This window comes from Amia ocellicauda, chromosome 22 (genome assembly GCF_036373705.1).
Source record: "Amia ocellicauda isolate fAmiCal2 chromosome 22, fAmiCal2.hap1, whole genome shotgun sequence".
NCBI classification, from domain to species: Eukaryota; Metazoa; Chordata; class Actinopteri; order Amiiformes; family Amiidae; genus Amia; species Amia ocellicauda.
The window spans coordinates 7240517-7266366 of NC_089871.1; the positions used below are offsets into that span (position 1 = coordinate 7240517).

The following is a 25850-nucleotide window of genomic DNA, read 5'->3' on the forward strand; positions in this document are numbered from 1 at the left end:
GTTTGGAGTGGAGCGGAGATTCAGAAAAGGAGAAGCTCGGCTTGTTCAAAGCTGTCGTTGTGTGTGAACTGTGATAAACTTTAAGCGGCAGGCATATTACAGGGCAGAAGTCGGCACTGAGCCTTTAAACAATGAAGGTTTCAAGTGATTCCGATTGGTAGTGATTGACGTTATGGGCTTTGATGGAGTGGTGTGTGATGTAATCAAATGGAAACACGCTGGTATAGCTTGGTTACTTCTACTATTATTAGAATTCAAACCAGAGTCAAATCAGCATGTTTCCATGAGTAAACAGGGATGTTTGAGAAAAGTGTACTTTCCCCCAACTGTGAACCAGTGAGTAGGCTGACATGAATGTGCTATGATGCAGCAGAAATTACATTTGTTTTCTTCTTTTAATCAAAAGTTCATCTGAACTGGTGTGTAAAAAATACCATAAATAAAACAAATAAACAAATATAAAGTTACTTGCTTCTGGGTGTGCCATCAGGAAACGTGGATTTAACTCACAGTGCAGTTTCAGCGAAAACACTTTCACAGTTCAGTGCAGTTTTGTTTATGTCAGGTCATGTGACAATCAGTTAATTGGCTTTGAGTTCAAATGCTCCTTCCTTCACATATGTCAGTTTTATGACTGAATTCAGTGTAACAGGTCACAGACATCATCTCCTCTGTTGTCACCTGTAAAACACGTGAAAATGAAACCCTGGACTTTCATCGCAGCAAAGAATTCGGATTAAAAGAGAACACTAAGTGTTCAGGTAGTTTCGGGTTTCTAAATTATACAATCATTATCAATGTGTGAAAAATACAAAATTGTAACAAAATATAAACCTACAAATCAAAATTAAAAAATCCTTGTCTTACATTTAAGGGAAGAAAAAACATTTCAATGTGATCATGTAATGCAGTGAATGTGCACAAAAATAAATGAATGAATAAAAATCTAATAAAAGTTGAATGACCTTTTGTAGGACTTATTTATTACAGCCTCTGCAAAATCGAATTTGGCCAAGACGTTCTGGATGGTAACTACAGACATGAGGCGCGTCAATTGGTTATCTCAGAGCGCCAACTGCGTGGCAACACATTGCAGGGGGAAGTAAAAATCCAGCGCTTCATCAAATGTCCACAGCTTTAAAACGAGTGTCTGCCATGTGGAAGTCACCAGGTCATTCAGGAAACAGACCACAGACTCTGAGAGTAAAGAGATGGGTAACCCTTGGCCGTTTCAAACTGTTGCTACAGGTAACCACATCCCAGGACCCCTGATCAGCCCCTGGCTCTATAACATGCTCACTCTTCAATTACGCAGTTTCGTGTTCCTTCACCTAAAGCACTGCGGCCGTCTGGTCTTGCTTCCCTGTAGCATGTATTCAATGTTTTGCTAAACCGATCTACTGTGTTTTCACTTTGCACTAAACCGCATGAAGGGATTACGTTGTTGAATGGAAGTTGCCACATGAATGAATGAATCAAATCAATAAATAAAATAGACAAATGCACTCCATTATAACTAGGAGGTGAAAAAGGTCTAATGCAGAATTTCAATGCTTAACCCTTGACATGCCGACATGTTTAACCCTTGACATGTGAACGACTGGAGATGTCCAGAGGATTACTGATGCACACACCACATTGTGCAAAACACGTTATTTCCCGCCACCCAACACGTAACAGGCTTTCTGGAGGAGAAGGAGGGGAAAAAAATACTGAAAAAACAGACTGTGTGCCTGAGTAGGCAGTCAAAGGGTTAATGCACAGTGGTGTTGTTGTTTTCCTTTCATTTATTTAATTATGAAAGTCAATGTGTTTGACAGGGTTTGCGAGACCCTTTACATAGGAGGTAATGCATCAACACCTACAAAAGCGCTCTGAGTAACTTTCAAGGTGCTGGGGGCTTCAAACAGGAAACGGTTAAAAAACAGTCAAAGGGGGAATTTTTTAAAAAGAATGTCTGACAAATACAGAAACTAGAGAAAACACTTAAAAAGAAAAACAATTCAAAACCAACCGACATGAGGTTTAAGGGACAGCACTCAAGCCTAAATTGCCTCAACAAACATAGACCCACAGTTCTGTCTCCATATCACTATTTTTGGTTTGTTTTTTTGCTTGATATCTTATGACAAATATTTTCAGCCAACCTACAATACATAATTTTGCCAGGAGGTCAACGGAAAATGAGGCATTAATACAAATTCACAGGTGGTATTTGCGACACTACTAGGCTGGACTGTGGACGTCAATTCCCTGCCTCCCTTAAAACATATTATAAACAATTATATTATTACACAGCACCGATTAAAACATCTCTCAAACGTGATGCACTCACGGTATCTGAAAGCACAGACACAGCCAGACAAAGGATGTAAACACTGCCATTGGAGTGATAAACTCTTGTAAATGTTTCAGATTGGCTCCCCACCAAAGTTTAAAGAAAGGTTATTTGTTTTATTGTCATGTTTTTGCCCCCCACAGATATACATTTCTGTTGCTACCACACACAGCAGCAGAAGCACTGTGGGTCTGGTAGTTATCTGCGCCGTCAGATTGAGGAAATTCCAACAAGTGAGTGGTCGCAGATCGGAGATGTCTGGACCAAGGTTACCCACAGTAAATAACAAGGATGTGAAGAAACAGGTTTAGAGAAAGACACGTCCGAGAAGCAGGTCTCAGGGGCGCGGGAGTCTGGGAGTGGAGTAAGAGGGGGCATAAAGAGATCAAAGCAGTCAAATGTCTAGCTAAGCTGATTCAAATGCACAACTCTGACACTTGACACACTTGACAGTTTCCTGTTTCATCCGAGACCAGATTACAAGAATTTATACACCACTACTACTACTACTACTACTACTACTACTATGAAAGAGAAAAACAACACACACAGTTCCATGAATTTTAAGAGAAGACTATTTTCTAAGATGTCCCTAGTTTGTGGCCTGTGGTTTGGTACACTGACGCACACGGGTCGATCTGTGATAACTCCATATATGTACTTGGTGAGAATGACAGAAATCTCACATCAATGGGACAATGGAAGAACAAAGCTAGCCGTGCCTTCGGACAAACTCGACGGGACCGCTCTGCTGACACACATAGCAACTCGCTTGTGACACTGCGTGCCTATTATTAACTCACATAGCAGCCCATGGGTGAGCACTGACATTGCAAACCTCTTTACCCATGAAGGACCTCACCTGGATCCAACTATTTAATTAAATCTGCTCAATGTGGAGAACTTCAAACCGGTCAAATCACATCGCACAAACGTGGCACAACAAAATTAGAGTCACTAACACACTTTCCCAATGACAATGGGCTAGCCAACGGGTTGACACAACCACAAACACAACTTTAAAAAAAGCCACTGTTTAAAGATGCTGAACTGAAAACAGAGAGGGGGTGAAAAAGAGGAAGTCTTTTAGCAGGTGGATCCAGATTTCCTCTCCCTCACCATCCTCAACAGAAAGTTCTCCTCAACAGTCTAAAACACAACGGATTTTCAATGCAGAGCTGCTTGCTACCATTTTGTTTTCTTTCATTTCTTTTTAATTTTTGGACTTGATCAGTTCCAATTAACCCCTTAGTGCAGGGTCGAGCCACCCACCACGTATCTCTCATTTTCCATTTCTCAGGGCCCTTATTAGTCATTGGTTAAATTACTCACCCGATTAGAGACACCATCTGCTCCACGATGTGCTTGCTGAACGTTATTATAACAAACAGTTTCTGTGGGAAGAAGGAAAGAGTTTTTAATTAATAAATAAAGACAAGAAAACAGTGAAACACAGTTCAGGAAAAGGAGGTTACGCATCTATGGTATGATACCACCAAACGAGCATGATGGTTCCTCTCGTTTGTAAACTTTCTTATGTTCTTATTAATATAAATCTGACCTCAGACTTGGTGTCCAGCAGGAATACAAAAGTAATGATGAGGCAAGCATGTGTCTCTGGATGATTTTTGGGAGGGTGGGTGGGGGGCATGACACATGCATACCAAGGACTCAACTCAGACAGCTACAAAAATCCCCTGGACATCAGCTTTAATATACCAGCGTAAACCAATTCAGATTGCCCCACACAGAGCTGTTTAAAATAAAAAATATTAATGATGATAACACACACACACACACCAAAGAGAGAGCAGATGATATCATCGGCCGAAGCAACTTTGTGATACATCACTTGTCCTGCAAACATAAACACATTTAAAGACACACAAGTGTACGTCTGGAATGCGATTAGTCGCCAGACGGACGCTTCAGACTGATGGATGAGTTTGAAGCCATTAAACCGGTCTTGCACAACACAAGAGTCACTCCACACCAAACACTGGGGTACAAAGACAGCTACACGACAAAGCAGCAGGGATTTGTGGCTGTGGTAGTGTTGGTCATCAATGCAGAGTGGTCTGCACCGGAGAGAGACGCGTCACAACAACAATAACTAAAATCTCTGTCCTAAAAAACAAAACAAAAACAGTGATGTCTTTTTCTCTGTAGTCCCTGGCAGGAGTGCATAGTGACTTGTCACTCTGAGGTCAATCTGATGACCATGGGCCTTTGGCTATAGAATGAAATGGTGAACTATGAGAAGAGCAAAAAATAATCATGAATCTGACCGAAATAAAAAGAGGAAGCTGAGAGTCGGTCACGCAGTGTGCATGGTCATACGTGTCAGTCACGCAGTGTGCAGAGGGAATTGTGTGGCTGACTTCAACCGCCTCAACGCAAGTCAGAAAGTGACGCGTGTTTTCAAATCTAACATGACCGTAGAAAATGTATTAGAAAAACATGAGCAGCTCTCAACTCAAAAACATTATGGAGTTTTTAATATTATGCTCTAGGACATGCGACACCCAAACCACATTGGGGGTTGGAAAGATCGAATCCTGATTGTGCTGCGTTGGGGAGGGTAGCACAGACCCTGGTTGTAGGAAGATATTGGGGCTGAAATGCACGATAAGATCACTATAACACTTCATAAAGCTTTGATGAATGCAAGACTCTCAGGGTTTTTTCACAACTGTATTCCACGCAACCTTGCTGGACGTGAATGAGAGAGAGCTGTGGACCGGTATGGATGGTGTCTGTCAGTGGCAGGACGCTGGACAACACAGTTTCCTTTGAGGGGGGGGCCCCAAGAATGCAAACGCTCCCCACACACACACACACCGCTTTTAGTTTCCCATCCTCTTTTGAGCTGTGCGATATTTGCAAGTCGATGCCTAACCAATCGGCAGATTAACATTCGTCCGTGCATAGGTGTTTCTAGCACCAAAACCTGTGGCTCTGGGCTACAGGCCAGCCAGCATTTTGCTTTTAGGCTTGGCTTCCTTATTGACAAAGCCCACGCTTAAAAAAATTTCTAGGTTTTACATTAAACATAAAAACTCCGGAGTTCATTTTTAAAAGCCATTGGAGGTAATTGTAATACAATATAATCACGCTAATAAGTGGATTCCTGTTTTCCAGGATTGCTTTTAGTGGCCTATATTGTTAGGATATTGTTGTCCTGTATTAACCCATGTTTCACACAAGGCGTTCCATTAAAACATACGCAACAAGAGGCCTGATCTACAAATAATTAAAATAGATTTAACTAAGTAAATGTGTGCGTCACAGATATTAAAGGCAGTTATTACTTTTACGTAGAGAGCAAATATTTATACTACAATCACACACACACACACACACACACACTTTACTGAATAAAAGTGACACAGAAGGTTCTTACCTGGCTGTGGAAAAGAGGAACCTTTATTGTGTCCTATCACTATAGCTCAATGCCATTAGGAACGAGACGTAGCCACAGGTATAAGCATTTTGTTTGGTAAACTTAAGATTCCTACCCTGCTTATTTCTCCCAGATGAAAAAAAGGTACTTAAAGACTTCCAAAAAGGGATAGGTTTGACATTGCGCAACATGCTCACCGAAATCTACTTTCACTAAACTAAAGTGCGTCATTCGACAAAAGGCACATTGTCTGCACACACACACACACACCTGTATTCCAGGTCAAATACCATTGTGAAAGAGTATTCAGGAATTAAGGCAGCTAAGCATTATGTGACCACGCACAGGCAAAATGGTTCTCTCCAGGTAGACAGCTTAGCTCCTATTAAAGCCGCTCGATCACAACTTTATCACTATTAAGTTTGTGTTCGTCTAATGCTACAATTTTTAAGTCAAACTATTTGGTTAAGTCAAAGACTTTTAGCACTCTTCTGAAAGTCTTTAGCGTTACCAGATAGTATGACTAGGTCCTTCTTTTCCTAGAAGAAAAAAAAACACCTTTTGATTATACCGTTAATCGGGGAAACAACGTACCAACTAACTTGCTCACCTGCATTCTGACAGACTGTAAAAAGCTACGCTGAAGACAGAGATGTTTCAGAGAGATTGAGCTGCTATAATGTCTCTCTGCCATTTATTTGGGAATACACCTATCTTTCTCTGACCTATCCGCCTAGGAAAGCGCCACACCTTTTGTCCAATTTATCTGATTTCTCCTGAGGATCACAGAGCAAGAGCTAGCAAGCAGCTTTTCTGTCCTGCTTCCACAAAGCAGGGACTCCCAACTACATGCATGTTGCAAAATCGGTTTAATCATCAATGTAACTGATTTGTTGTCATTTTTGGTTCGATGCACTTTGTAGAAAAATTAAAGTTTGGGGGTAATTTCTCGAGACACAATTTTCCCTTATTGTACTTCAGTAATGTATTGTCTTTTGAGAGGTTCTGCCTCTTAATACATACTTGACCAAAGAGTAATTAGCCTAAAGAATGTATTTGAGATCAAGTTCAGATTCTCACTGTACTACAGTAATTATTATTAGATTAGTAATCATTACAGTTAGTGCAGGACAAATTGGTTTAACGACAATCCTCAGGTTTGGGGGAGATTTAGTGTAAGCTCAACAGCTGCTAAAGACGGATCTTTTTGTCATTCAAAAACCACACTAATACAGTTTTTTTTTAACGTGTCTTTTGGTTTGGTCAGATAATCTACAGACACACCAGGAATACCAGGTGCATGAATAATCCTCACAACATTCACGAGTGGCACTGAACTGCCATGCAAGATGAGCTTCACAAAATGGACGACCCACAGCAGAAGAACTTAAAATGGCTCCCTTTATAGGGGGGGGGGGCAGCAGTTGAGAGCACAGGCAGTGTAGCAGTGAAGATGTGCCGGCAAAACTGTGTTTGTTACATTGTAAAGATGTCCATGGGGGTGATGGAATAAAAATGAGATGAAATACAGTTTAAAAAAAAAAAAGACAAAAACCCCACACACCTCTCTGTGAAATAGTGCATTTGGGGATATTTGTAGATGTTTAAATCCTGACTACCCTGCATGCAAACACCATTACTCGGCTGTTACGAGATTGATTCTCACCTATATACCCAAAATCACGCTCATCCAACAAACTAATACTGAAAAATGTTAGGACAATTTTGGTCAGCATCATCAGAACCTCATAACTAAACTCTATAAGTTTATATCAGGCTGGTAGTTGGACCATAAGAGACCCCCTCCCTTTGTAAAGAGACACCTGAAGGAAGATTTCCATCACATATATTGTTCTCACCTGAATGTGCATTTTGACGATGGCTTTCCCGATGAGAGTGGCACCAAAGAAGGTCCAGAAAGGAACGAGGAAATGGCCACACGTGATGCCCGCCAGGTCGAACAGGGGGTTTGGGATCTAGAAGACAACCATTGAGCCCATAAATACAGATTGTAATGCAGTGCCATTTTGATAGAAGGGTCTTTTACCCCCTGCTGAAGAAATACTACTGTTTCACACACGGATACAAAAATAAAAGCTTCTATACATATTTTAATCAATACATTTAAGAGTGTAAAAGTGATTGGTTTTAAGTTAGAGATATAAACCATACATTAAAGAAAAAGTGAAGATCTATTGATAATTACTGCAAATTCTAAGACCTCTGAATACAATAAACCTTTTAAAATAATTGCAATTTTCACTCAATATATGGCAAGTTTATGGCATAATTAATTTTAAATAATCTGTGTTGAATACCAGTTTAAAGCATTACATATTTTTTTTTAGTTAAACAGTAAATGATCACATCAACAAATAATGTAACAAAAGTTCTGAAACTCTCAAACTTTAAAATCTCTAGTTTAATATTCTCTGAAGTGTAATATTCAGAAGTGTTGACACTTAATTCTAACGAAAAAATGTACAGGTTTTAGTTATTAAAATTACCAACATACAAACTGAATACAAGCATTTTTACCTAACATTAACAATTCAAATGTAAATTAAAAAAAATACTGTAAAAACGGATTTTAAGTCATTATAATAATTCTTTGTACATTTATTTAATTGGTTTTGTCTCATCATATCTGAAGATTGTAAGACTTAAAAGATAAGAAGATAGGTTTGAAATGTCTCTGTGACACTATTTAACCACATTAATACATTTACCATTTCTTTTATGGGAAAGTATAATTGCTGTAGATTTTAACTGCTAATAAAAAGTAATTGTCATAATGTTTTTCCCTTCCACAAATGGCAAAAGAGAAACATCATAATTTAAACTGAAGCTACAATGATGGTGATGTTTGTCAAATCAAATTCTAAAGAAAGATACTTAAATAATAAACTTTAAGTACAATAATCAGTTATTCAAGTCTTCAATCACTCACTATGAATTTGTGTTATTATTCCTACAACAGAACAAAGTTGAAGAGAATTGTACATTTTCTGAACAAAGAAAATTGTGACTTTCAAATTAAGTGTCGGACTTACCGAGGCACATGCGAGAATCCCAAAAAACCCAACTTTCTGAACCATGTTCTGGACGGCAACTTTGGCTCTGGTGGCAAAGTCCTGTAGGAAAGGAGGACATGATTAAAATCCAGATCTTGGGAAAACCAGAGAATTGAAACACTTACATATTCTCCACTCATTTCATTTAGTTTCAAATCATACACTCAAATAAAAAAGTGTGTGTATTCTGTTTTCTACAGTGTTAAATGTTTTATTAATAGGTGTTCTGTTATGGAAAAGAATCATAAGAAACCTTTTTTCGTTTTGAGGGATGTTTTTTTATTTATCTAAAACAAATATTGAATTTTGATTTCCACTCAAAATCATGTGCATCAAATTAATAATTTGCCTGAAACATTTGTAGTTAATAAAATCAATTTTTCTCTTTTCAAATTGATACATTTTCTCTCAATTATTGAACAGCAGATTTGAAATAGTACTTAAAAGCAAAACACACCAGAACATCGAAGATTAAAACATGTTTATTATTATATCCTTGTCTTTGTCTCACAGGAATATAAATCTCAGATTATTAATAATGTACAATTAAATGTATGGAAAATGTTATGACAATTTTATAGAAACTAATGTTTATTTTGTATAAAACCTTTTGATTGTAAAGATTTTTATTTTTCATTTTGCGTTGTGCTTTTTCTTGCACAAAAAACCTGAATGATTTAAGGTTTCTAAAAAAATGTCTGAACACTTATCTTGGTAAATTACATAATTTTTCAGTTTATATGATTTAAAAAAAAAAGGGTATTTTTTATTTAGATTGACTCTGAATTAAATAATCCCAAAATGTAGTGAGAAGCAAAGTTAAATTAAACTGATTTTCACCAAACATACATATGCAGCAATAGCTTCACTAATGTTTTTTTAATTACTAATTTCACAATGTTCTTTAGTTGGGAAATCTATAGTTACTTAAGAGGTTTTTAGTTTTGAAATAGATTAAACTTAAAAAAAAAAAAAAAAAAGCCTAACTGTTTATGTTCACACCCATATTTTACTTTTTTGAATGTAGAAAATAGGAAAACAGTTCAAACGGAAACAAAATCAGGAGTTTTTTTTTTTTTTTTTTAAATCAAAATGAGCAGAAGACTTGGAATATGGATACTTTTAAAGAAACTTAGAGTAAAATAATTCTGTATATAAACGAATCTGTTTAAGGAGAAACAGAAACAATTGCAAGATTTGTGTGTGTAAGTCTCTTCTTACTGAATGGATTTATTTTAACCTTTATTATTTTAATTAACACTCTATACTAAATCAAATGTATAAAACTATAATTTTTATTTTATTTTCTAAGAGGGACAGGGGTGCTTCTTTATGTGTTTAAAGTCACTTTTTTTCTGCCTCATTTATTTTATTTTATTTGCAGTTAAAAAAAATTGCAAGGTTTTTAATGTGAAAATCATGAGAAATATATATTAGAAAAAATATACAAATATGTAGTGACTGAACTGAAATTACAAAAACTTAAGAAATATCCCTTATAAAAACCTATTTTAGTGTATGGGGAATTTAAATAAAAATAATGAAATGCTTTCATGTTTTGTACAGACTGTGGTGAGATGATCACATCCATTTAAAATATTTGTAAGGGAAAAATATAATATGTACATTATATATATATATATATATATATATATATATATATATATATATATATATATATATATATATATATATGGAAAAAGTTATATATATATATACACATATATGTATGAAATGCCAATGCCCTAACCAAACAAACAACAACACACAAAGCAAAATCACAAAATTACTCAAATAGTCAAATAAGTAAACAATGAAAATATCTTTTTAAGGAAATTAAGAAGTTTAAACTTCTCAACTCAAAATGCAATACAAAGATATTTAAATAAAAAAAATCAGTGGTGAGTTTTGTTTTATGAACATTGTGAATATTAGAATATTAATTATTAAGAAGCAACAACAACAACAACAACAACAACAACAACAACATTGGAAATCAAAGCACATTGATTTGTAGTAAACATTAAAACGAGTCAGATCCTCATAAGATGACCTTGTATTGTAAATAGCAAATTAAGAGCACGTTGTGTGCCAGGGAAACAAAAGTGCTTCATCACCCTTTGAGCCACACCTTGCCTTGTGTGCCGATTGCACAATACAGGAACAACACAATGACTGGCAAGAAGAGAGAACTTTGCTGCAGCCTGCCTGCTGGTGAACAGAATTCACAGGCACATGAGGAAAACATGCCACATTGATATCTATACATGTGCACATGTATACATACATACATACATATATACATATCCATATACATGTGTGTGTATATATACACACACACACACACACACACACACACACAGTAAACTCAACTGTGGGTGGACCTTGATATATAATTTGTGTGGCATTTCAAAGCAGGTACTTTTGATTTTATTTTGCATTTATTTTTAACCAATGACCCATTGAAATGAATGTTATTTATTTTATTAATTTTATACGTTGTTAACATTTCAACATCTCATGATGATTCTCCCTGAACAGTGAAAAGCAGCCAGTTTCTCTGTTTGTTTCTGACTGTTTGAGGGTCATCTGTTTGTGAAGGATTTGTTATTAGGGGCTGTGTGGAGGGACTTATTATGGTTTTAAAATTTGTTTTTGTACAAAACAAACACAAACCACAAACATGCTAAACAGAACCATAGTATAAACAGCCAAGCACTGCATTTGGTTTCATGGTTTTGCAGGTGTAATAGAGAAGAACTCCATTTGATAATACTGAATACAACTACTTTATTTTATTTTTTAAATATCCTACTTGAGATTCCAAAGCCCACAATTTAACCCAGCTGACAAATTACTTTTAAGTTAATTTAATGAGCTATCTAATATGCCTTATTTTAAAATGTTGTGCCACTTACCCCAGAGAAAATTTAGAAATCCATTATAGCTGACAGAGGAAGACATTTTTAAAACCCTGACTCCAGGAATATTCCAGTGGCTAAAGATCCAAAACATCATCTCATCTTTCTGGCCTCTTTCAGCCAAATCCCTCACCTCTTTCCCAACACTTAGTAACTGTTTTCTCTCAGGGAATGGCCCTTCCTGGTTCTCCCTGAAACTGGGAAGAGGAGGGTTAAGTTTTTTTTTTTTCTTTTCTTTTTTAAGTTCTTTCAAAATATTGGAACGAATCCTCTGCCACCGTGAGACATGTCTGCTCCTCCAGACTCAATAAAACGAAACAGAAAAGATTATCTAAATACAGGAATTTAAGGATGGACATTTCATAAAAAAAATTTTTATTTATAGATTTTAATTACCAAAAAAAAAAAACTTAACAAATACAAATTTGACTCATAAAATATAAAATTTATGAAAAATATATTTGTATTTAAAGGCAAATTAAATTAAACGAATGCCAAAGAACCTGTACAGTTGGTTTTTTGTTGTTGTTGTTTTTTAATTAAAAAAAAAAAAAATGTTTTAAGTAAAAGACCAAACTAAACCAGAAACCAGTTTGGTGACATTTGCCCAGGGGGAAGCTGTAACTGTTTAAGAGCCAAATCTATGAATATTTAAGATCAGGGAAAAACATAAAAATGTGTTTCATTTTCAATATGAAAAAATAAATAAAGTTAAATAAAATTAAATAAAGAAAAAGTCAGTAAACTTAAAGTCAGTAAAAACTGAAGTTCATAAGCTATATAATTTCTACGAGGTAAATTTCTCAAGCATGGTTTCACATCTTTGACTGAGTCACAGAAATTTGCAGGCGTTTATTTTTTGAAGGAAACATGATTTTTAACTTCATTTGCGCAGTTTCAGAATTAAGGTGATGGAGATTTTTACCCTTTGTAATAGTAACGGATATGAAACTACACTAACCTCATAAAACTTACATTTATACAAGCTATTACTACTGAGTAATGCTGAGAAGATGACACTTCTTTGGTTCTATAAATATACTGCTTAAATTAATTTTAAATCAACAATTGGGTAAAGAACAATCTATTTTTTTTATACAATACATAATTTAAAATGAAAACGTTTGTACAGCTTTTGAGTTTGTGATGGTATGTTTTTTCCTATATATTTTCCTTTAAAAAAAAAAAATCGATTAAACCACAAACCACAAAATGAAAGGAAATGCTTCATTTATTCACATTATACTAAACGTATGGGAAAAAATACAAGCATTATCATTTGTAGATAGAAGTCTTTATGTAGCAATTTCATTGTTTTAAAGTTTGTTAAATCCCATATTTGGTGCAAATATGTATTTGTATTTAATTAAGATACACAAACATCTACATTTATGTATTTGTAAGCTACACAAAAATATTTCCAATATTGAAAGCACTTAAAGAAAAAGTTGAAATCCCTTGAGAGACTATTGATTGTTTGGTTGTGGATAGGATTTTATTCTGACAAGTTCAAAATCACTTTGAAAAAGTGTTTTGATGTTGAATATTTTGTCAGCCTGAAAATACAGCACATGAACACAAAACCAGTCATATTGGTTACTGGTTATAATATTGATTACTGTTTTTTTATACAGGATCAGGATCACATGGACACATCTCACACTGTGAGCTCTTGACCCCAGAAGACGAAATCACACTGAAGTGTCCTAATCTAGGGACGTAAAAGATTGTCAAAGCAGCTACCATATACAACTTGAGTCTGTTAATGATGCTTGTGACTGAAAACCCCCACTTTCATAAAGAGTTACTATTTCATCTGATTTGTTTATTTAAAAGACACTCATCTTTTTCCCCTTCTTTCAATCCAGGTGCAGTTTGCTTTTGAAACAGGCTGGTGTTTGTTTCGGGACAAGTTTGAACCTAATTGGGGCCAAAAACAATTATTCCACAGAGGAGCAGCCCACAGGGGAGTTAGGGACGCGTGTAGAGATTAAAAGTAGACATTCTTGGGTGGAAACTCCTATTTTTTTGACATCTGCTGCCGGCCTATCAATGAGGTTTTCAGGGAGACCATGAACGCCTAATTCCTGCTGGATGCATCGCTCCATCTCCAACACAATGGAGGCGAACCCACTCAGAGGGGAAGAATGCTTGTGGTTTGCAGGCCGACTCTTCTGTTTTCATTCGAACGTTGGGGCACAGTATTAGCTCTGTGGGAGAGCTGCCGAAATGAAGACAAAATAATAAATGAATGTCCCCCTTTGATGAAGAAAGCTTGGGGGGGGGGGGGGTTCGGGGGCAAATGAAAGAAAACACACCTTATATTCATCATGAACTCATCAGCTGAACCACACTTGGTCAGACAGTGTGTCATTAGAACCGATAATCACAGAAAAGGAAAATTTGATTTTGGCGGATTTAACAAAAGGCATATGCTCAAATGAGGAGGCGGGGGGGAGGAATAAAATGCACGCCATCATTTTCTGACAAGACTCTCTCTCTTTGTGTGCCTGTGGAACCACAAACCATTTCATCTGAGACCAGGGGTGTTGTGTTTGAACATGGCCATTCTTTTTTGTTTTTTGGCTTGTGGAAAATTACCATCCTGGCAATGTGTCTGATCCTGGGGGCACTGCTTACCAGAAAACTCAATTTGGAAGGTCTCATCCAGGGTGCACGATCATCAAAGCCACAAAACCCTCCCTGTTCAAAGGGAGACATGCACAACTCACTCACTCACTCACTCTCCCACATTTGACACACTCGCTAGCTTTACACATTCCAGTCGACTCCACAGATTTGCGAGCGGTGCCTCCCAGGAAAGACAACCTTTACCGTGCATGATTTCACTTGATTGCATTTTATTTGTCTCCACGTTGACAGAGATCGGTGGCTGCTGGGTCCCAATCCTCGGGAAGAAAGCCGTGCGAACATGGCATTGCGGTCGGGGGCGGAAGCCGCATAGATTGAGATTTTTTTTCGTCTTTAACAAGGCTCTCGATTTCAGAATTATGACCAGCTGGCGCGATACCTTGTACAGAGGGAGATTCCGATGTACAAGCAACCGGAGACACCTTCCTGTACGACCCCACATGCCTGTAATCAATCACAGCGGGATGGGTTTACACCGCATAATGGAAGGAAACAAAGCCATAAAAATGTACCAAAGCAGCACATGTGCAGCGTTCACCCCTCCGAGCTCCAACCCCATGCAGCCTTCCTCGGACGCGCCTGTGCCCGGCCTTCAGATTGAGAGCATTTCATGGGACAGAGTTACAGACACAAGAATGTGATTTTTAGGAAGTTAAGGTCTGTATCCCAGGCAGCGCTGTAAAGGGAACTGATTTTAGCACACGCCTCGCAGATCGCAGAGAGATTTAATATTACATTACTAAAAACAATTCAACTTTATTCATTTCAGTTTATTCAAGACGGGAGCAGAAACAGGCCTGTTCAATACTTCTTCAACCCCAACCCCATTCAAAAAGGAAAAGTTACATTACAGATTTAATGACTGAATGGCTTAATTACAACCTTTCAGGGCTGGCAATTTTAGATTACCTGTCAAACTCTGGATTCACTTCTGCTGTAAAGGCCTTACGATTTACTCGCTTTTAACCCTTTGCATTTCACGCCTGAGGAGAAATAGCATTTCAGAGGCTCTTGCCCGCCACTAAAATTAAACAGATGAGGGTGAGACCCTGAAGTTGAATTTAAACCAATGGAGCGCAATTTACCCTCAAGATGTTAACATAACATCGTTACATGCAGACACTTCTTTCTCAAGAAAAGCCATATAAGTCCGTTGGCGGTCTTTTAAGATTTTATTGACTATTTTCCAGAGGCAAAGGTCGTGCTGCTATTTTGATTAACCATACGGAAACAGTTTTTTTTTTTGGCTTTAGCGACTCGAGCTGACGTGCAGGGAAACAATAACCATTAAAAAATGCCATTGTTACAAACACGACTGCTTCTGAACATTTCTTTATTTAATTTTAACAGAAGTGCTTTTGGAAGACAGAAAAAAAAAAAAAACTGTGTAGGAATGTAAGCGTGTTATTATGTATGTATATATATTAGAATAATTATTATGACACTCATATTTATGTTATATTTACGTTTTTTGGCAAAGTGTAATAAAAAAACAACTGATCTGTAAATCAAACTGTCTAACAGTCTCGTTTTAAAACTGACACATTTCAGAGTACAGCAGCTTAAGTGTCTGAATATGAAAAGGATTCCTGGCAAAACTATGGTTGTATTTTGTATTTAAATAATTTGTTTAATCATTTATCTGATGGGGAGCGTTAGAGTTGGTATGTAACAGATAGCAGCTGCCAAGTAGGATACAGGAAGGGGCAAAAAATGCCAGACAGGGAAACAAAGATCGCCAGAACCAGAAAGTAGCTCGATTCATTTATTAAAACGTATACCGCGGAGTCTACACCCCTTAGCCGATTTTCTGAATGAAACCCTCACACCAGGCAGAAGTATATACAAAAGGAAGACGTATATTTCCGTGCAAACAAACAAGTGAGAGGCAGAAAAAAAAAAAAAAAAAGATATCAAAGGATGATGGTATCAAAGTGCATTAAATTAACTCCTTGCAAACTACAGCAGCGCGGTTTAATAGCAGGAAGTCATTTGATCGAGTTCCTGACGCAATCTTAACCATAAACCGTTCCAGAAAATTCTAATATAAAAAAAAAAAAGAGAAAAAAAAGCCCTCAAGAGTCCACGTTGACAAATTCTTTAACAAGCTGTGGTTAAAGGGAAGCTGGTTTCACTCTGACTCACCCCTTTTCAAACAGTTTACTGGAAATAAAAGGGAGGAGGAGGGGAGGGAGGCTTCAGAGAAGTCATGTGACGTGCCTGGGCAAACCACATCCCAGTGAGGGTTCACTGGAGTAGGACAGCAGTCAGGCACACGCCCAGAGCAGATGGTTTTTATTCAGGTTACAGGAGAAATGATCCTGGGAGTTGGCATTCAAGAATTCACAGACTGTTAACCCTTTCCTGTCCGGCACTGCGACTTCCTCGGGGGAGGCGAAAGTCCTGTTCAAGAAAGGCCACAATCCTGATACACAACTTGTAAAGCAGCAATGCGTCACACACTGTGATGATTTTGTTTAAGTGGCAGTCTGTTTATTTAAAGGATTGTTTTTTTCTTCTTAAGAGAACAGAACATAAGAAAGCGTACAAACAAGAGGAGGCCATCAGACCCATCGTGCTCGTTTGGTGTCCATTATAACTAAGAGATCCAAGGATCTTATCCAGTTTATTTTTAAATGTTCTCAAAATTTCAGCTTCAACCACATCGCTGGGGAGTTTGTTCCAGATTGTGACGACTCTCTGTGTGAAGAAGTGTCTCCTGTCTTGAATGTCTTGAAGTGTGTTGTGGGTTTTCTTAGTTATTTCTTTTAAGAAAAAAAAAAAATCTGAACAGATTATTTCAATAATCATAATGAGAGGAGGAAAAATTAAGCAAAAAAAATCACACACATATATTCAGTTTAAGCAGGAATGGGAGCTCAAAAAATTAAAATAAAAAGACATCTATTGCAATCTGAAAGCTTTAAAAAGTCTACTACAGATGCTCTCTTCCCTATTGCAGCAGTGCCTTCTGATCGGGCCGGTCAAGGTGTGGGCCGGGCTTTGTCAGCATCAGCATCTCTCCAGATATTCTGCAAGTCATCTGACTGCACGCTTTTAAAACTGCTGATCTAAGCAGAAATGCCACGAGCTGCGATGCTTTTGTCATGCACTCTCCCTGCCTGGCAACGCCAAAAAGTGAAACTAAGGTTTATCTTTTTTTCCTTCCGTCACTATTTCCCAGAGGCACCTTGCCTCACGAATGGAGGAAGGCAGCTTCTTCGGGTCACCACCGAGGCCAGCATGGAAAAACCCTCCGTTCAAAGCTACACACGGTACAAAACACCTCGCCTTCTCACACCGTAGGTAACAGGTGGGAAAAACGGTCTGATAAATCCCCATCCCGATACCAACTGTCGGCCACATTTGGGAGAATCTCGAGAGCCCCGACACGGACAAGGCACATTTCCGCCACATCTGTAATCAAACTTAAGAGAACATTTGTGTGGTCGATGAAAAACAGAAGCGGCGACCAGATTCTCCAGCTCTTCCGCACATGGTAAACACTCTGTGAGGAGCCTTGCGCATCCACTGTTGCCGTCCTCATCGCTGGGGGGAAGAGAGCGTGAGTGAGAGGGAGCAGAAAAAGGAGAAAAAAAAAAAAAGCTCTCGCTCTCAAATAACAGGAGAGACCTGCTGGCAGAAACCTTCCCCATCCCAACGTTCATAACACAGCTGTGACAAGCAGCAGCAACAGCCGCAGCGCCGGGCTGCAGCACAGGCACGGAGGGAGGGCGCCACTTCGGGAGGCATGACAGCCTCAGACGCCGGCGGCAGGAGCCCCGCACATGTGCAGCTTTCCGGACTGCTGACGGCCAGCATCTTTGAGGAGACGCAGCGGAGGAGAGGAAGAGGAGGAAAAAAATGAGCGCAATTCCAGCCTAATTAGTTTTTCTTTTGAAGGAATGAGCATGCCGGATCTCCAGGAGACACCAGGGAGAATTAAAGGCACTGCTTCTCTCCCCGAAACTCACTCTCTCCTCCAGGATAGCCCGTGAAGAGGGGGGTCTTTATACAGGGACCACCACGGACCAGTGATGTCAGCGCCGCACACAAGAGGATTCCTAGCATGTGTCGGCCAGGAGGGCAGGCAATGCCAGTCTTCAGCTGCCCTTCACATTAGTAATACCCTATAGGTATGACAACGCACCAGTCCTATGAGTAATTGTATACAATGTTAGTAGGGTTCCACATTTTTCTCGTCTTAATCTGCATTAATGATGCCCACGTTATCGTCCCGTCGAGCGATCTCAGCATGGGCGCAGACGATCAGAAGTGAGTCCTTTTCCACTCCGTGCCAAACCTCTCGACAGAGACGTTGACTTCGAATCGGCCCGAACGGTCGCCCGGATGACATCGCAGACCTCCACATGTCTGGAGCATCTGCTGGCTTCTCCACAGCGGCCACGCTCCCAGCTTTCGATCCAGACCACATTTTTAAACGCAAAAAGGGCAGGACAATTTTGGAAAACCTTAAAAAAAAAAAAAAACACACACACACACACACTCGAAACTACAGAATTTCTTTCATTCCCGTGTCGTTGAGGTGACAGATTAGAATTAAAAAAATACATTTCCCACTAGATAAATATCTCTGACATTTAAAATGCACAGACGTGTGAATATAATTTACTACTATATAATTATCCTCGCAGTTATTAAGGTGCTCTGAAATAGGCGTTGGATTAACGGAGATATTATGGAAGGTGTGACGCAAGCGAGCTTAAAATCGGTGCCTCAGGTAACTCGTATGGTCCTGTAGGTTTGTGCTACACGTTTCACCCACGTTGTTCAAAAGACTGCTGCATGACACACGGAGGTTTACACACGGAGCACGTGCATCGCGCCTCCGAACAGCCAGGCCGCTCTTTATCTTTCAGGGTGGGGGGTGGTGGTTGTGAAAGTGTTGGGAATGCAGAAATCGTGCATGAGAAAGAGAGAGAGAGAGAGAGAAAGGGGAAGCTGGAGGCGGTCACCTGAGCAGTCTCGGCGTGTTCCAGCATCTCCTCGAATTCCTCGTAGTCCTCATCATCGGGATCGGCGCCCGAGAGCCGTGCGGCGCGGGCCATGAAGTACGGGGGCAGCTCTCCGATGGCAGTGCCGGCACCCTGTGAGAGAGGAGAGGACATGTCAGGCACGGGGCACAACACACACACAGCTATACATATATACAAACACAGCTACAAACATATACACACACAGCTCTACAGACAACTATGCAGCGACACAAACAGCGACACACACACAACCCCCGCAGCTACACACAGCGACACACACACACACAACCCCCGCAGCGACACACACACACACACACACACACAACCCCCGCAGCGACACACACAGCGACACACACACACACACACACACACACAGCCAGCCCGCGCAGCTACACACACAGCGACACACACACAACCCCTGCAGCTACACACACAGCGACACACACACACACACACACACACACACACACACACAACCCCCGCAGCGACACACACAGCGACACACACACACACACACACACACACACACACAACCCCCGCAGCGACACACACACACACACACACACACACAACCCCCGCAGCGACACACACAGCGACACACACACACACACACACACACACACACACACAGCCAGCCCGCGCAGCTACACACACAGCGACACACACACAACCCCTGCAGCTACACACACAGCGACACACACACACAGCCCTCGCAGCTACACACCTCACTGCTGTTGACACACAGCTACACAATTACACACACACACACTCTGAGGACTTGACCGAGTGCAGCACACTGACACAAAGAAAGTGAAATCAATATTACAACAGCCGTTCCCATCTCTCTCTTGTAACTTTTTTTATCTTGCGTTCAAACTACCCAATTGTTTAAAGGTTAAATTTACGTAAAGATTTCCCCCCCCCCCACATAGGGGGAGTGTAATGGATGCCAATCGATTGGTTAAAAACTATAAAAAAAAATTGTAGCCTTGAGTATCATACTGGGGACCAACGTTTCTCAATGTTTATACAAGAACAACAAGAGAATAATTATAGATGTGTTTAAATCACTTACAAATGGTGCAATTTGTATAACTTATATGTTTTTGTTTATACATCTATTTTGTAATTGAAACATGTGCAATAAATGAATGCTGAAGCTTTTACAAGACATAAACGGGCAGCGAATGAACATTAGGGGCACTGGTAAACACAGCCGCTTCTCGATTGTTACACGGGTTTCTGACTCGAATCTGACAAGGAAAGTTAAAGATGCAGGGAGTGTTTTTAATTAATGAAGCTGAGCCATTTCTCTGCCACTCTGCCCCCTCCCCCTCTCCCCCCCAGCCCTCCAAGCACTCAAACACTTTAGAGAAAAAGGAAGCTGACTAGACTGAGGAGCAGATAATCGTGCCGATCAACGGTGCATGTGAAAATCGGCGAGGACCACAAACAACCAAGCGAATCTGGAAAAGGTTGTTATGACCAAGCACTTCCACTGTAAGCATACGCAGCGTCGATGCCTCTAAACATATGTAAATAGCAGTTTTTGCAGGAGTTGTTTTTAGCAAATACATATTCCGTTAATAGAAGTGTGTGTGTGGGCGGGGGGAGCGACAGTGCTGACAATTATCAGCCGCAGAGCAATATCCATCCCAAAAGGTGTCTTGCAAATTTACTACACAATATATAAAAGTGGAAATCAATTATAATTACATAATAATCAGAAAAAACACAGATTCCTCTCACGGTGGTTTATGGCACACATGTTCAGAGCTGGCACACACCGCCAGACGACACAGTCTTGCCAATCATCATCAGGGTCAGTTTTTTATTTTCAAGTGGATGGGAAACTTAATCTGCGCTTCCGCCTCTCTGTCAGCACAAGGAGCTCTGGTAAAACCCAGTAATTTGCACATAATGCAGTTGTGGTCTTAATCTCGAGGGCAGCTGTTGCTATTCATTAGCGTGGGGGGGGACAATTCAACAACAGCCACCTGCCCCATGTATTCAAACGGCCGGTTCTTGGCGGGAGGGTCGACTCACCGCCTCGACAGATGACATATTTCGACCAGGGCCTTACACTTGTGTCTCTGCTCAGATTTGTCACTTAACAGTGCCAGTAGATTTAGAAAATTATTTAAATAAAGTGTGAAAACCAAACAAAAGTTTTTTTTTTTTAGTTTAGTTTTTTTAAACAAAGTTATTTTAAGAATATCACTTAGTAATGTTATGGACATCTGACTTGCCCAGAACACTGTGTGATGGACCAGACATCACGTTACTGTGATGTCACCCCCGAGTGTCAGATAATTTGTGAAGTGACCGGCTGCAAGTCCAAACCACAATGAGTTTGCTAGCATGGCTACCGTCCGTTACGGTTGGGGAGGAAATATCAGATGTCGATTCAACACCCTGAACTGTGTCACTGAGCCTTGCACCTGTAGATTGGTCTGCAGCGAGAACAAGTTTCTGGAAATCTACCTGGTTACAGGTTAATTGCAGGAAAAAGGGATTTACAGATTGATCTGTAGTTATTAAGGGTGGAGGGGGAAAACAAAACACAGAAAGAGTCAATGAAGTGGCTCATGATCTAGCCTGTGGCACAATCACAAGCGATCAAAGACGGCCTAACTTTGAGCAAACACAGAGGATACAAAGGCTTACGCTACTGTTCAGCGGCCTGGTCACTCAGCACAGGCGAACTTCCTGCCAAAGGAGCACTAACGTGGTTTGACACTCTCCCCGTATGGGTGTCAGCCACCCAGGCCCAGCCCCCGGGGAGGGAGAGAGACACAGGTGTTGGTGCTTCAAAGTCTTAGCTTGCCATTCTCCCCGCCGATATTGTACGGTGTTGCATCACCCTCTGGAAGGTGTGACATGTTGGTACCTGATATCAAGCGAAGGCGAAATCCACAAGCTTACAAACTGCACTGCCGCTTCCTCCTATTATGTTTATCTTTGTGGCCTGGAAAGCGGGCGTCAGTTTACCAAGGAGATAACAGCGTACGTTCATAAAACGGTGTGTTAGCTCAGTCCACAGTGCGATCTTGATCCCTGTGGCGAAGCTCTGCCGTTGACAGTGATGCAATGAGATGCGAAGTAATGGTTTAAATTGTTTATAAATAAGTCAGGGACGGATCGATCTACTTCTCATTTCCCTACAGCGATGAGGAAGGCCATGACCGCTGCTTTGTATGCAAATTTTGAAATTATTGGAAGGCAATGACAAAGAACTAACAAGAAGAGTTTTGTTCTTTGTTTCCACCTAATGTGTGTGTGTGTAGGTGTGTGTGGCTATCCCTAGTTTTTCTGGTAACTGTGATGCTGTACACGTGTGTATGTATAACTTTCTCGAATACTGTTTAATATTGTCACAATATTGCATTGCCAGGTGTAAAATAACTGGTTAAAATAACCTCCTGACTAAAAGTGAAATCCTGGGACCCGCTTCTTATGCAAGATGTTGCCATGGTGTATAAAACGCCTCTGTCAATACAACTTAAATTGTTTTCCAGTCTAAGAAGAAAAGGCATGCGAAATGCAACAAAGGGCTTTTGTGGCAGGGTTCCGTATCTATAGGAAATAAAGCCAATTGCGTATGGTTATATGACACGCTGGTCTAGAATAACTTCTGAAAATGTGACTCGGTGATTATGTGATTTAGAAAAGAAAAAAAAAAAAAAGAAAAAAAAAGGGAATGAGATGACTTCTCGCAGTGTGCAATTATCTCTCTCTCCAGTCACAGAAAACAGCTGAACAATGATCTGCCTCAGAGATATCTGGTTTCATGAGCTACGCTAGCCTGGGTAAAAATAAAATGCAACCTGCAGACTCACACCCAAGAGGAGAGGGAAAGTCACACCAGCGAGGGGGACAGACTGAATATCAAGAGAATGAAGAGGGAATTGCAAAGCCTCATACAGACAATCAAGAATAAATACAAACAAGACTATTTCACTGCCATGGAGAGTGGATCGGTGTCTTACCCACATGCAGGCCTCCAGGCGGACTTTGGAGATTATGGTCCACAGACTAACGGCCCCCTCCACTCCCTCTTCTTCCGGACACATGATCTCGTCGGGGTACGGGGGCTCGGGGAAGTTCACGGAGTTGCACTCGTAAGCAGCTAGGGTTACCGATGCTATGTGTGGCCCCTGGAGAGGAACGGGTAACATTTTAGAACAAGGAACGCCAGTGATGTCATAATACTCACTGAGACTTATCAGTGTTATTATAATTTAAAAGTAACAGATTATATGGGTAACACTTTCTTTCAACTTGACAGCTTACATTTACAAGGAACTGAAAAGGGTTATAGTGTAAATTGACTTTTTTTTTTTTTTAAGACATCTCACCACCATCTGAAATTAAAAAAAACATTAACAAGGTCAAAGGTCGAACAAGGAGTGTGCAGTTTAACCGACAACACAACTGGGGTTCAGACAAAGGATCCGTCACCCGTACAACAGGACTTTGATTAACCTGAAGATGCGCATACTTTTATTAATGTGTATATGAATGTAGACAGCCCACCACAGCACGAGTGAAAGAAATGAGAGATCGCAGTTGTATATTTCAGACAGCAACTTGTCTCAGCTTTCCTTTGCTTTGAAGCCGACCGACATATAGTACACTGCACACGCAGATGATGCGTTGAGGTTCCGACCTGTTGAGGCCGGGTCTCAAAATAGCGTGTGGAGTTTCAGTTAGCCAAGTATCAAAGCGCAGGAAAGTTATTCTAAAAAAGTGCAATTCTCAGCCTCAGGATGTGTGCATTACCTACACTCCTTCAAGAGATCTTGTAAGAAGAGAAAAGTAAAAAATGTGTTTCACAATGCAAACACACACTCACCAACATAAGTGAATTTGCTGTATTTTTCAGTTCATTCTGCCTGGCTGAAGCGAGAAGTCAAATTTATTACAGAAAACTAAAGAACATGAGTTTTGGGGAGGGGGGGTGTATGTAAAGCTATTACAGTCATTCATAATCTCCCGCAACCTGTGTATTTGAAGAAGCACGGTTTACAGAAGCGAGAGTAACACCTGCTCTCAGTTGTTCTCCTTGCCATCGTCACCACAGTTACATTCACACCATCCACTCCTGCCTGCTGCAAAACAGGGCTTCTCTGCATCACTGCATGCACTTTCAAATGACACTTTCACGACATCATGACATGGTGGTCAAGTCATAGCACCACTGAGCTGAATGACTGTGAATGTCGAGAGCTTGGGACCCTCAGTGGATCTGGGGTGGAGAGCAGAAGGAATAAATAACTGAATGAACACAAAGTGAATAAAGTCTTTTTTTTTTTTTTCCTTGTGTGTACAGAACAAGCGAGACATTTTTCATAAATACCAACAACCCTGCTTTGCACCAACAAGTCAAGGCGTTTACTGTTGCAGGGTGAAGAATGAAAGAGCAATTGTACTTTGAAGTAAATGATTCCACTATTTAAGAAGGGAAGAAAAAAAAAAAAAAGTTCCACATAACTCTTTACAGTCTCCCTCAACTGGCAGGTGTGTTACACAACACAATAAATGTCCCTTAATTACAGGCACAAGGTTTCTATTTGTTCTTGTTTGAAGATCCCCACCATAAAAAAAAAAAAAAAAAGATTATTCAGCACAGTTTTAACAGCACTGAAAGTGTGGCAAATCTGGCTGAAGTCTCCCGCCAGCACGCCAGCCCCAACACGCTCTCGAAAACCAGGGAAGATCCCAGCAGAGTGCCGAGCCCGGCCACCTTCCAAACCACATGGCCCACACCACAGCACAGCACGAGAGGCCCAGCCAGCCCTGCGCCGCGCACACCCAGACCGGTATAGACGGCACATTCTTGTGTAGGCTAGATATGCGTGACCAGCTGGGGGGGTTCTGGAATGTGAGGATTCCAAAATCCACCTCCCACTGGAGCGACCGCGGAGCCACGGGCAATCCTGCACGTCGATTGGCACCTGGGAAGGTACAGGCAGGATTTGGTCCAACGCAATGAGGAATTCTGGGTAATATCATCACATTGCTTTCAAATCGGGAATGGTTACAGAATAAAAATAAATATTTTAAAAGTTTAATATTGTAAGTTAAAAAAAAAAAAAAAAAATGAAAGTCATGAACACTGATTTAATATAACTATGTGTTCATCACACTCCATCCTATACGTGGCGGAGCAGAACAACAAACTACACAAAGCCAGAGAGTCGGCCTCTCCTCACATCTACCTCTTACCACTTTAATATAACCCTGATGAATCACAGCAGGAGTCATGCAACTCCTATAGCAGCGCACTTCAAACTAACACGGTTACATTTTCATTTAATTAACTTCTTTGAGAAAAGGAAATCTAAAACTGAAACGGAGCGATCAATGTTTATCTCCAAAATGCCAACAGTCTCCTTTTGCTTTTTCAGCAAACACCACGAGTGGCAGGCACTCAAATGATTCACAGAATTAGTCGCATCTCTG

General features: G+C 40.0%; 1 protein-coding gene across 1 annotated transcript in view; it reads right to left on the minus strand.

Moving 5' to 3' along the window:
* The window catches only part of vmp1 (vacuole membrane protein 1), a 58416-nt gene that overhangs the window by 14468 nt on the left and 18098 nt on the right, over positions 1-25850 (minus strand). The window contains exons 6-10 of the mRNA XM_066695169.1: positions 23375-23542; positions 19365-19496; positions 8795-8875; positions 7601-7717; positions 3671-3732 (exon numbers count right to left, since the gene is read on the minus strand). Coding sequence (XP_066551266.1) covers positions 3671-3732; positions 7601-7717; positions 8795-8875; positions 19365-19496; positions 23375-23542 — 560 coding nt within the window. The remainder of the gene's footprint in view (positions 1-3670; positions 3733-7600; positions 7718-8794; positions 8876-19364; positions 19497-23374; positions 23543-25850) is intronic.